The following is a 12,078-nucleotide window of genomic DNA, read 5'->3' as shown; positions in this document are numbered from 1 at the left end:
CATGAAAAAATGCATGGACATAAAAGAAGCTAGAGAAGTATGCCAGGACAGGAAAGTATGTCGGCAAATAGTTAATAAAAAGAGTGTCAGTAGAGTGAATGATGCCTGAAACAGAAGACCTTGGCTACTAATGGACCCAAGTGGGGAACCTTATAAAACGACTTCGTGAGGTTCTTCGCTTGGGGTGATTGCTAGAGAGATTGATCAGCAACCTGGGTCTGAGCAGTGTTGCGGGACGAACGTGTTATTTACTTAAATAGCACGAGAATTCTCGATCAATCTGAAAAATCTCTATCCCCTCCACTCACTACTCCTTTCTCCTACCGAGTGAGTCATGCCTAACCCGAAAGGGAAATGGCTTAATGGTGTAATAATAATGAAAACAGCTCTAGTATGTTTTCTTCGATTGAAAGTTAGACTAATGGCTTCGGTGAGCTTGAGCATCATGTGCTACGTAGAGCGACGTTTTCTAAAACCGTATTTATGCGGTTTAAGGATGCTGTTTTTTTCGAGGTGATAGTTTACGCGAGTATTATTTTTGCAAAAATTTTGCTTATTGTATTATAAACACTAATGGGTCTGTAGCTGGTTGGACGATATGGATCCTTGCCTTTTTTCTGAAAAACTAAAATGTGAGATATACTCCAAGATTCAGGAGAGTAGCTTAGTTGAGTACAGGCATTAAAGATAAGAGAAAGGTGAGTTAGGCATGAGTTAGTAAGCTGCCGTATTGTGAGTCAGATGGCTTTGTTTCAAATCTCGGGACTGAGTGATGGATGGTATTTGTTAACAGTAGGCAGAGGAATCTAAGCGTAAATGGCAATGTTTATAATAGACTTGAGGTTATCTATGGTTTCGTCGTTGTGGGTAGAATTTTTTAGCTTGGGTTCAAAATTAATTCAAGTTTTCAGAGCGGAATTGAATGTTTGCCAGTTCGCTTTTGCGAAGTTGTAGCGAGGTGTGACCGGGCTTTTTACCGTGGGGGAACAAATGTATGAGATTCTGATGCTGAAACCGAGAGATTCCTGTCATTTATGAATTCAAATAATTGTTTTCCGATTTTTTGGTTATTCTGCTATTCCAGGCTAAATGTTTGGCGTGTAAATCACCTGCAGTAATTATTGAATATCAAGTTTGAATATTTTGTTGTAATCATTGTTTACAAATTCTCGAAAGGAAGACTGGTAGAGCGAAACAATGGCATGTGACTTCTCGTGTATTTTTATTCATACAGCAGTGGCTTCGAGTGTTTTTAGTTCAGGGATTATTCATTCGTGGTGGCCGATATTTTCTTTAATTTAAATATTTGTTCCTCTGTTGGTATTATTTCTATAAATTTTATAGCCGCGAATTATAATAGTTTCGGCTAAGGTTGTGGAATCTTTTATAAGGTTGATTAAGTTGAGCTTAATGCTTTGTGAGATTGCATTTTGATTAAGTGTGACTACTGGGGTTTTCTTGAATTGTGGAACCTGACTTTTAGAGGACGTAGACTTTGTAATTTGAGGGTCATTTTGGGATGCGGGCAGCTTGCTGTTAGGATTCTGTTTTGGGATATTTTTAGTTTTCGTATATTTGATTCATTTTGTAGAGGCTTTCTAAAAAGCATAGCATCCTCTATATTTTTCTGGGTGATTTTCAGTACAGTTAGCACAAGTGGCCGGAGTCTGTGCATCTTTTTTTGCAGCTGCCACTGTTATACGGAACCCAATATTTGACATAGTATGGAGTAGCAGGATACATATCAGAAACATGATAAAATTTCTAACAATTGAAGCACTGAGAAGTTTCCTTATGCTCAACACACGCATCACTTTTATTTGGATAAAAGCAAGCGATGCAGTTTGAACAAATCTTTTGCTTGTGGTGTGTTAGATAAAGTTACCAAAACCATGGGCATATGTTTTTTATTTTTTCGGTTTCTCATGAGAGAGCCCGAAGTAATCATCCCTTCCCTGAGTTCACCCTACCGATAGAAATCTCAGAGTATATGCTAAAGATTCTCAAGGCTCTGAGAAGCTCTGAGAAATTCTCCGCAGGTACTCAGGTACAGCGGCGTAGCCAGGATTGATGTTTAACATCGATGTTAGCTTCAAAACAAACCTTCGATGTTTTCGATATATCAGGTCATTTGTAGACAGCATCGATGTATCGAAAAAAACACTGATGATTGAAAAATAATTTTCTTCAAATGTAAAATATCAAATATATTATAGAATATGAAATATTAAATAATATAAGTATACAAAAACTTAAAAATATATCAATATATGATACTATTAATATAATATATTAGTGGTTGATTCTAAACCAATCTATTAAGATTATTACATTTTGCAAATAGAAAATAATAATAATAAAAAAAAAACACTTTTCAAACTTTGATAAAATTTTAAAACCATGTCCAGTAATAATATTCAAATAAAGAACATTATATTATAAAATATAATAAATACTAAATACATATATAATATAATGTGGTATATACATAAATCTATAATAAAAACGGGTATCAAAAACAAACAAACACTTCTTTCCACGTATTGAACTATCAATCTGCTTTAGAAATCGACTGCAAGAACAATTGCTTCAGCAACTTTGGTCCCGAGAGCCGATTTCTTTGTTTATTTAAACGGTAGTCTGCTTTCGAAAAAAACCATTCGCATGGAACGCGTGTTGCAGCAATAGAAAGGAACTTTGGGGATATTTTCGCCAGTTTTGGATACCTTGTAGCCAGTTTTGACCATTCTTGCCAAGGATTTTTTTTCATTGACGATCAGAGCATTTAAAAATACTGACAATTCATCTCCTTGAGAGAAACTTTCTTCTACTGCGTCCTTTCTCTGTGATGCTTCAAGAACAACTCTGCGATGTACGTTCCACAAAGATGCAGACTTTCCACTTGCTGAAATCATAAGAAATAGAATATTTTTATATGCACAACTCACGTAAAATGAAAGTACATCTCAATAATTTTATTTGAGGGCTATACGAATACAAATTCTATAATGCGACATGCTTATACCTGGCTGTGGGACTTCAGCAGATTTGTCTTCTCTTTGCGATTTTTCTTGATTTGCGAAGCGACCTGTCATTTGATTCAATAACTGCTGCTGCAGTTGTTTTTCTATTTCGGTTTTTGGCTCTAAGTTGTCAGCAGTTTCATTTAAACAAGACACTAAAGGGTGACTATACTGCTGGGGACGTATTTTTCACCGCAGACGTGTCTAGTTGCTTCCTCCATTGGTTCTAATATCCGCATGACACTTTTCGAAGTGCTTTTCGAAGGTCATCGCTTGCATTTATGCATACTTTAAACCAAGTTACAATCGATTTAACTTTTTGAATTATACCGAGGAGATCATCCACTGTTTCAAGTGCCTTTTCAACCGCTAAATTAAGAGTATGTGCATAGCAGACTTGAGATCATTACCTTATCAAAATGTGCAGTTACACCCAAAAAAATTCGTGTCTGCATAGTGTCACGCCAAATGTCACATGTTAAAGTCAAATCCTCCGATTTTTTCAATTCTTGCTTGTATTTTAAGGAGAGAGACTCATATTTCGAATCAAGCAGTTTCGAGAAAGTGATGCCTGTTGGCATTTCATATTGAGGAACAGCACATTTTAAAACATCTTTAAATCCTTCATGTTTAGAAATTGAAAATGGCGTGCTGTCTTTGCAGATCATAAATAATATTCTATCGTTTAATGTTTTGTTCTTTGTACCACCCTCTTTATACGACGAAAAATTGTCATAAGCCGTTTTAAGGTTTAGTTGTTTTAATTTTAATGGCACTTTCTGTGCCTGACTTACTTTAGTTGAAATCTGTAAAATACTCAAACAATAGTTTTTATAAAATCTATTTTATCCTGCAAATTATAATAAATTATAGGGGTTCACACACACACACATGTTATTTAAGGCTGTTTGACTCGATCTCTAACCTTAAATTTCAATCGCTTCATTTTACTAAATAAATGCTAGCATGAAAAATTTTGAGGTACCAAGCTGTATTCTTTTTGGAGATAGAAATTAGTATAGAAAGGGAAATCTATTCAATTGAATAATGTTTACGTGTAATTGAATTCTTAATACTAACCTGAACTAACCTATAAACATTCGAAAATTTCTTTTTTCGTCAAAATTATAAAAGTAAACCGTTTTTCTCACTGCATGAAGTTTTATTTGAAAAAGGAGTTCTGCTTATAATGAAAACATATTTAATGCTAGTGTTTATTGAGTAAAATGACCCTTCTAGAAATAATCTATTGGAAACGATTTACGACGATTAAGAGTGATCAAAAGTTGTATCGGTTTAAATGGCTGCTTACTGTGTCAATTGTTCCCAATCGCATTCGATCGTATTGAATTGAGTGAATGCATTTGCATGCAGTGCGCCCTCTGCAGTTTTTGTTTGTAACGCACATGACGCGCACGCTTTTATTGGCTAGAAATGAAACTTTTAATGGTTTAACAAAAATGTTAAGAAGAAAAATTAGAATATTTGTTCAGGCGGTATACCGAATGAAAAATCGATAGTATCTCGGGTTATAACAACATGTAAAAACCATGCCATTTCACCGACGTGTCAGTGATTTAGTGTAATTATCAAGTAGGTAGTAGTAGTTTGATTTAGTGGTTATATTGTTGCAAGATGTTTATTTACTTCGGTTTATATTCATATTGTAGACATTTTTTTGTTTGAAAGAGTGAAACCCCGCTTGTAAATAATTATAGCAATATTAAAATAATGTAGTGACAATATTAACCCCTTACTCAGAATCATAGATACCCAATTGAAAACGATTGGAATCATTATAGAACCTAGGATGGCGCTTACATTTTAAAACTCGGGCTAAATAAATTGTAGGTAACTCATTGAATTTTTTAATATTTTTAGTAGAAATACTTATCTAATACTTTTAAGTTTCTTGCAATATAAAAATTATGAGTTTTTAAATAAGTTTGATTTGAAATTCTTGAAAGTTTCTAATTTTAAATATTTGAGATATTCCATTTTTAACATTTAAAATAATTTGGTTTGTCTATGCCTAACCTTAAAATCATATGTTCATAAACTTTCATATAATAGTATCGAATTTTTTCTACATTTTAGCCTATCAAAGAATAAAAGTTTGATTTTAAATTAAAAAATTTTTTGAAACTGAGTTTGAAATGCTAAAATTTAAAAAAATTAATAAGTTTACAATTAAGCAGCTTAGGAGCCCGAATTTTAAAAAGTTTATTTTATAAGTCTCTGAATTTGTACTTATTCAAATCAAATCGCATCAAGATAAAAAATTACATTTTTCATTACTTCAATTTCACATGGCATAATTTTAATATATACAAAGTTACAGGCTTCTGAAACCATATTGTAAAATTCGGAATGCTTTATTTAGAAGAAGTGTCCAGATGGCTTGTAATTTTTACATACATTCTAAAGTTTTTAACTCGAAACAGCTGGTTTCAATAGTTTTAATTATACATTTAAAATGCTCAGTGTTCAGAAAACTTCTACTTCGAATGGTTTAATTTGCAATTTAGTCTAAAATACTTTAAATAAAAAAGGTTCAACTTTGAAAACTTAAAATTTGAGTTTTATTCTGTTCCTCTATTCCGTGTACATTTTTTTATACCGGAAAATGATTCCAAATTTTTTCGATTTTAGTGGCTACCTTGTGAATAATAAAAAAAGTAAATTTACTGTTATATTTAGAAAGTTGAATTAATAAAACGGTTTTTAATCATAAGATGAATCTATGCGTTAATGATGGCTAGGAATTAAGAATTGAGACCTCTTCCTGGTAAAAAAATTCGTTCAATTTTTGCAATTTGAAATCAATAAATATTTTAAGTTTTAAATTATCAATTGAAGAATATTCAATCATTAGAGTTTTAATTTCAAATTATTCACTTCATAATGCTTTTCAGTTTTTTGGATTCAGTAGTTTATTTTTTTATTTTTAATGTCTGCATTTTAGTTTTTATTATGATTTTGTACTATACCTTTCTTTTCAAAAGGTTTGAATTTGAATGATTAATTTTTTAACAATTTAAAATTAAAGCCAAATAATTTTCAATACATTGATCTACAATTATACAAATTTTCGTGCATTTAATTAAAAATTGTTCAATTAAAACGCTTGTCATTTAAAATTGTAATTGCATTTTGAAGGCTTTAAAAGTCTTTAATCTTTAAAATGATTGAACATTTTTATTTAGCATTTCACTTATTTTTAAAACCTAAATCTAAAATTATTAAACATTTTCGACTTAATTTTTAAAATATTCCTTTAATTTTGTTTTAATCTCAACCGATTTTAAAACCTTTAAGGCTTTATAAAATATTCACTATAGTAAATGATCCAAGAGCGCATGATAATTAAAAAATAACAACAATTTTGCTGCTTTCACTAATATAAAATCAACTTTTTGATTTTTATCGCGTATCTGATTGTATATTTTTAATGTATTAGCACAGTTGTTATCGTAGCGCCAGGTTCGTCTGGTAAAAATTACCTATAATATTTCTATTTACTTTATTATTTAATATACAGTGTTTAAAATTGATTTTCTTCCAGAAAAGTGAATAACTGTTGTTAAATAATTCCCGTCATGCGAAAGTCCTGCTATCTCATGCCAAATTCGAACTACCTGAATGGAAACAATTGGAAATGTAAAATGCTTAATTGTTCTCAATCGTTTTATAACAATGAAGAAACATGATTCGGAACGATTGAGAGATTAGTTCTATCGTTTCTTATTGATCTCAAATGAGTATTTCTAGAAGGGGAGGCAGTTTAACTATTAGGTAAGAGCTTGAGTCCAAGAACCATAAAATATGAATTTAAAGTGATAAATTATAAAACAGAGTAGTCGTAAATAGTTAGCTCAACCCTTCAATTTTTGACTTTTTAGCAGACATCTTTTCTGATGAATCAGCGAGAGTGCGTTTTAATGATCCAGGTTCAGAAGACGATTCTGATTGTCTGGAATTTTCCGATATCTCCTCTTTTACCTTCCACATATGACTTTTATCTATCGTTGATTCATGAACTGAATTAATATGACTCCATAAATTTGTCGTATTTCCAGAATACGTAAGCATTTTATCACATAGTTTTCCACGAGATTTTTGTCCGACTAGTACTTCTGGAAAATATTTCAAGACTCCGCTCGTTTTTTTAGGCATTATTGTAACATGAGCACCATACGAAAACTGTAATTTCGTAAAGACAAAAAATTGTCTTTAAACATCTCGTATAATTGTAGAAAGGTTCCGAAATATTCATATTGGTACTTAAAACATATTATAACAATTTTTCACATTTTATTACACTTTAAACTCAACTATTTTTTGAGGTTAAAATATCAATAATCAGATAACACGCGGATTATGTATATTATTTTCGAAAAGTTGAGCAAAAAGTATTAAAATTAGAAACTTACCAAAAAATTGAAACACTTAAAAAGCCACTTTTGTCCAGTATCAAAAGCACAGACTAGAGAGGGAAAAGATCACCACGTGGCTTATTTCCAGATTTAGTCTGAGCATCCATTTCTGCATTAAAAGTGAGTGAGTAAATTTACACCCAAAAGAGGCTAGGGCTCTTTCACACGATTGGAAATTAACGACTAGCGCAAGCTAGTCATCCCTAATCACCAGCCAGCGGAAGAGTCATACGAATAAGAGAGACACAGAGCGGAACATTGGAAGAAAAATACTCTCTATTTCTTTTACTCTTATGACTTTTCTGCTGGCTGGCGACTAGTAGAAATGCATGTGAATACAGCATCACAATACCTTGTTTTATTCTACCGTTGGTGTAAAGTGACGTCTTGGTTTGGCAATTTGAAAATTTCCAAAACATCGGAAAGAAAACATCGATGTTTGAATCTATGGATCGAAAGTAAAACATCGTTCCAAAAACATCGATCATCGCAAGGAAAACATCGATAGTTCCGATTTTTCGTCATCGATGTTGTAACACTACTGGAAATGAACTAATTTTAAGACCACACGGGTAGCCGTACAATATAATTTTAGAGCACCAATGATTAAAGTGCATATTTATTACATGCTCTCTTAAACCTTACTCGAGGAGAGCTGGTTGGCAATAGAATCTTTAAAGTAATTAAAAGCTTCTAAAGTACCCAAAAATCTGCGTTTAGAGACTTACAGTAATTTACAAGTTTGTCTCTATTCGACCTGAAAAATTGGAGGAGCTGGAAAAGAGGATGAACTGAGTTGACTAATATATTGTGTGTAACTCAATTCCCCCTGAATTTACGAAACATTTCTCCTTTTTACTTCACGGTGCTGTCTTGTGATCATAAATCATGAACAATCGAAAAAAAGAAAACGCGATGGACCTGGAAATATTGCAGATTTTTTCAACAAAATTACAAAGACAAAGGTAGGAAGATCACTTTATTTTATGTGCATGAAGCTTTACCTGGATGATTTCAAATTAATTCCGGAATTCGAAGTAATCGTTTCTCCGTATTTTATAAAGACAACGATTACATATAATCGATTGATATTTTATAATTTCAGTTTGTTCATTCAAGAAACGAACAACGATTCAGAATTGCTTTTTTTATGAAAATTCAGTAACTTGCTTGAAAGTTAACTCTTTTATAAAGATTAATTTTTTCGTTGAAGCTTCATAATTTAAATTAAAACATCCAATTTTGTGTAAAAAATTAGCTATTTTGTTAAACATTAATTTTTTCACTTTGACTTTTTCTTTACAATTTGAAACTTTTCAAGCTTTTAAAAACTTGAAATCCGGTGTTATTAGGACAACCGTAGGATTTCGCCGGGAGCGGGTGCTAATCTGAAAAACTGCACCCGATCCCAGTGAAATCGCGGTAAAATTTTAACCACAACCACGTCTCACGACCGTGAGATAGGTGGTTACAGTCTGTAACGGAATCAATACAACGATCAGGCAAAAGTCTCGTGCACCCTGAGGACACGGAGTGACCCAAGGACGGACACCTTCTGCATTTTCCCCATAAGTGTTTTAGAATATTGTTTACACGCAGGGATGCTTTTCAGGCTACTAACCAGTGAAAGTTTGGCACCTCCAAGAGCTCCGATGATAAGCATGATTAGTTGAACAGAATATTCCGGGTACAATTGCCGCATTCACCTTGGCTATGATGTTTTTGTCAGATGATACTGAAAATTCGATAACGAACATGGTTCGCTTTTCGAAGTCAAGAAGAACCATGTCAGGCCTCGAGTGTGCAACAGAAAAAATTGTGGAAAATATAAAGTTCCAGTATATACGGCACTTCTCATTTTTAACAATTCACTCGACTTCCCTAGGAGCATTTAGAGGAGCGATATCAAGATTAATGCCGTAAGAGTGACAGAGATATTAATAAAGCACTCTTAGTGCAGCATTGTGCCTCTGGATGTAGGCTGTTCCCGCATGAGTTGAACAACTAGATAGTATGTGTACCAAATGCTCGGGGTGTGCATGGCACGCCCTGCAGCTATCATCGGGAATGTCTTAGCTCAAAATGTGGTGACGGTGTGTTAAGGTGGAAATGAAAACGTCTTGACAATGCCAAAATGAAACCCTCCGTGCCAGACTTCAATGCGGGTGATTTAAGGAAGGCAAAAGTTAGCTCACACGACATTGACTGATCCTCCATATTTCTGTGGAAGATGCCGTGCATCCTCTTATCGAGGAGCTGTTCACAGAAGTTTTTCTCTTGTGCTTTCTTAATCCGCGCTTTCAGGAGTGAGTACTCAAGATAGATAAGATTTGATGCATTTTGCTCACCCCTAATACTGAAGTTAAGTCCGAGTGTTTCAGCAGCCTCCTCCGCTGTTTTGTACAGAAACGCTCCTTTGCCCACTTCTTCGTACTTCCTGACCATTTTAAGAAGAGGGTTTCTTCCATTTGCGACTCTATGTGCTGTACCCAGAATAATCCTGTTGTGAAGACATTCAAGATTCAATATTCCGCGACCACTTTGAGTATCCTTTATAGATGTCACATCCTGAATGCGGCTCTGTGGCACGCCCAAGTATGTATAAGTCTCTCCAGCGCAAAGGTGTCGTATGGCGCTTCTATCAACGAGCTCAGGATCTTCAGGGATGCCATTAAGTTTTCCTCACTTCAAATAAACCTTGGCGCATTTGTCTAAACCAAATTCCATTCCAATTTCCTTAGTATATCGTTCGACAATCCCCAGAGCTAGATGCAGTTGCTCTCTGTTTTTAGCATAGATCTTGAGATCGTAACATGTAAAATACATGAGTGACCTTGTACTTTTGATCTGCAGGTTTGCCGCACAAGTACCCGTCAGAATGGCGCAGTGCTAGAGATAGTGGCAATAATGTAAGGCAAAAGAGGAGTGGGCTCATGGTGTCGCCCTGAAAGACACTTCTCTGAAACGTGACCTTGTTAGTCGTCACACGATTTTTGCCAGATGAGATAGTAAATCTGGTTTTCCAAAGCGGCATCAATCTCTCTATGCACCCTACTATTTGCGGATGAACCTTTAAGATTTTCAAAAGACAGATGATAAGTTTATGGGAGGTCGAATCGAAAGCTTTCCGGTAATCAATCCAGGACTTCGATAGGTCACGCTGGTAGTACGCTGCATCTTTGCAGTTACATGTATCGATAAGCAGGTACTCCCGACATCCTCCCTGACGGACCGAAGGGACCGAATGGAGCTTCTGCAAAGTACCATAAAGACCCCATTGGGTCCCCATTCGGTTACTTTTTAATAAACTCGAAAAAACAGCAAAATCAACTTTTAAATTGTTGAAATTCGGATTCTACGTTGAAATTCCTTAGGTCCGCCAGGGCTGCTACGCCTTTCTTTGCGCCGCGTTGTTCATACACTTCTTGCCACACAGGTTCAATTGCCCGAACAATCCTATCAGTTAGGATAGCTGTGAATATCTTATACAGTGTGATCAGACAAGTGATTGGCTTGCAATTGTTCGCATTCTTCATCAGCTGTTGTGAGGGCATCACACAGCTCCTTGAAGCTATTTATGTTATCTGAGACTTCGTACAGTCTATGCTTGTTAAGTTTGTGATAAGGGGTCCGGAGTTCGCACGCAAACTTTCGAACCTTGCCGGTAAAATTTTTGCCAGATGTGATGTCGTCAATCACACACTGAATGCGGGACGCGTACTGTATTGTCCAGCCTATATTTATGGTGAGTTGGTGCATTCGTCTTTTGGTCTTATGATCAATCGTTGATTTTTTTCACGGCTCGCATCGGCCAAAGCTCTCGCTGCATTATACACAAAACAATTGATATCCCAGAGGTCGGATTCTTCCGAAAAATCTCCACGAAGCTCGACATCCGTTTCAGCCAGACCTCTATTGGATGCCTGTCCGCGGTTGGTCTTAGTGTCGCCTCTCTTTTTCTGTTGCCGGCTTGTTCTAGCTGTGGTAGAGTAGGCGTTCCGCTTACATAGCCCCTTTTACGGAGTAGTTCAGCATGGTTTCGCAGACGTTGCTGCGAAAAGTGCGATAGCTCCGGGTGTTTCTCGCAACACAGAGCATGCAGCCGTGCCATGTAACCCCGTTCAGGAGTCACACTCGCATCGTAGCACTCTATCAAGTCGTGATTCAGTCGCTCCGTCCACCTAAAGGTCCCGAGATTCCGCCGATCCATCGCATTGAATCCATTTTCATTGGCTCCCCCAGCTCTAGAGTGGTCGGCATTATTGGCCGACCCATTGTCGGGAGCCCTGCACGTTCTGCTGTTTTGAACCGCACTTACTACAACTATGTTTGGGGTTTTCATTGTTGTTCCCACAAAAAGCTAGGGAAAGGGGTTCGTCCATCCTTCTAGAGCCCCGCATGCAAGAATAAGGTTGCGTACTCTGAGAGGTCACCCGGTATCCCAGAATCACCGTTCTAGATACCTCACACAGGTGCCATTAGGCTTTCAGCACGGGTTTCACACCTCCGCTTGGGCGTTAAATCCTTCGTGACCACCCCTGGACAATTGTCCGCGACTGCCCATTTATTTTTGTAACCATATTCAGCAGAAACCATTGGTACACGAACCATCTATCCGC

At 35.7% G+C, this 12,078-nt stretch overlaps 2 protein-coding genes across 2 annotated transcripts in view; both read right to left on the bottom strand.

Annotated features, from left to right (window-relative positions):
* Nucleotides 1–12,078, bottom strand: part of LOC117166961 — a 54,685-nt gene that overhangs the window by 31,332 nt on the left and 11,275 nt on the right. The gene's annotated exons all lie outside the window — the stretch shown is intronic.
* On the bottom strand, nucleotides 2,424–4,914 carry LOC117166962. Its single transcript, XM_033351458.1, has 3 exons — nucleotides 3,434–4,914; nucleotides 3,026–3,311; nucleotides 2,424–2,905 (listed from the first exon to the last, which is right to left on the bottom strand). The coding sequence occupies exons 2-3, from the start codon at nucleotides 3,093–3,095 to the stop codon at nucleotides 2,625–2,627; spliced, it is 351 nt and encodes a 116-aa protein (XP_033207349.1). The 5' UTR covers nucleotides 3,096–3,311; nucleotides 3,434–4,914; the 3' UTR covers nucleotides 2,424–2,624.

The sequence above is a fragment of the Belonocnema kinseyi genome, chromosome 2 (assembly GCF_010883055.1).
Source record: "Belonocnema kinseyi isolate 2016_QV_RU_SX_M_011 chromosome 2, B_treatae_v1, whole genome shotgun sequence".
NCBI classification, from domain to species: domain Eukaryota; kingdom Metazoa; phylum Arthropoda; class Insecta; order Hymenoptera; family Cynipidae; genus Belonocnema; species Belonocnema kinseyi.
The sequence above is the reverse complement of the archived record's forward strand: the minus strand, read 5'-3'. Positions and strand labels throughout refer to the sequence as shown.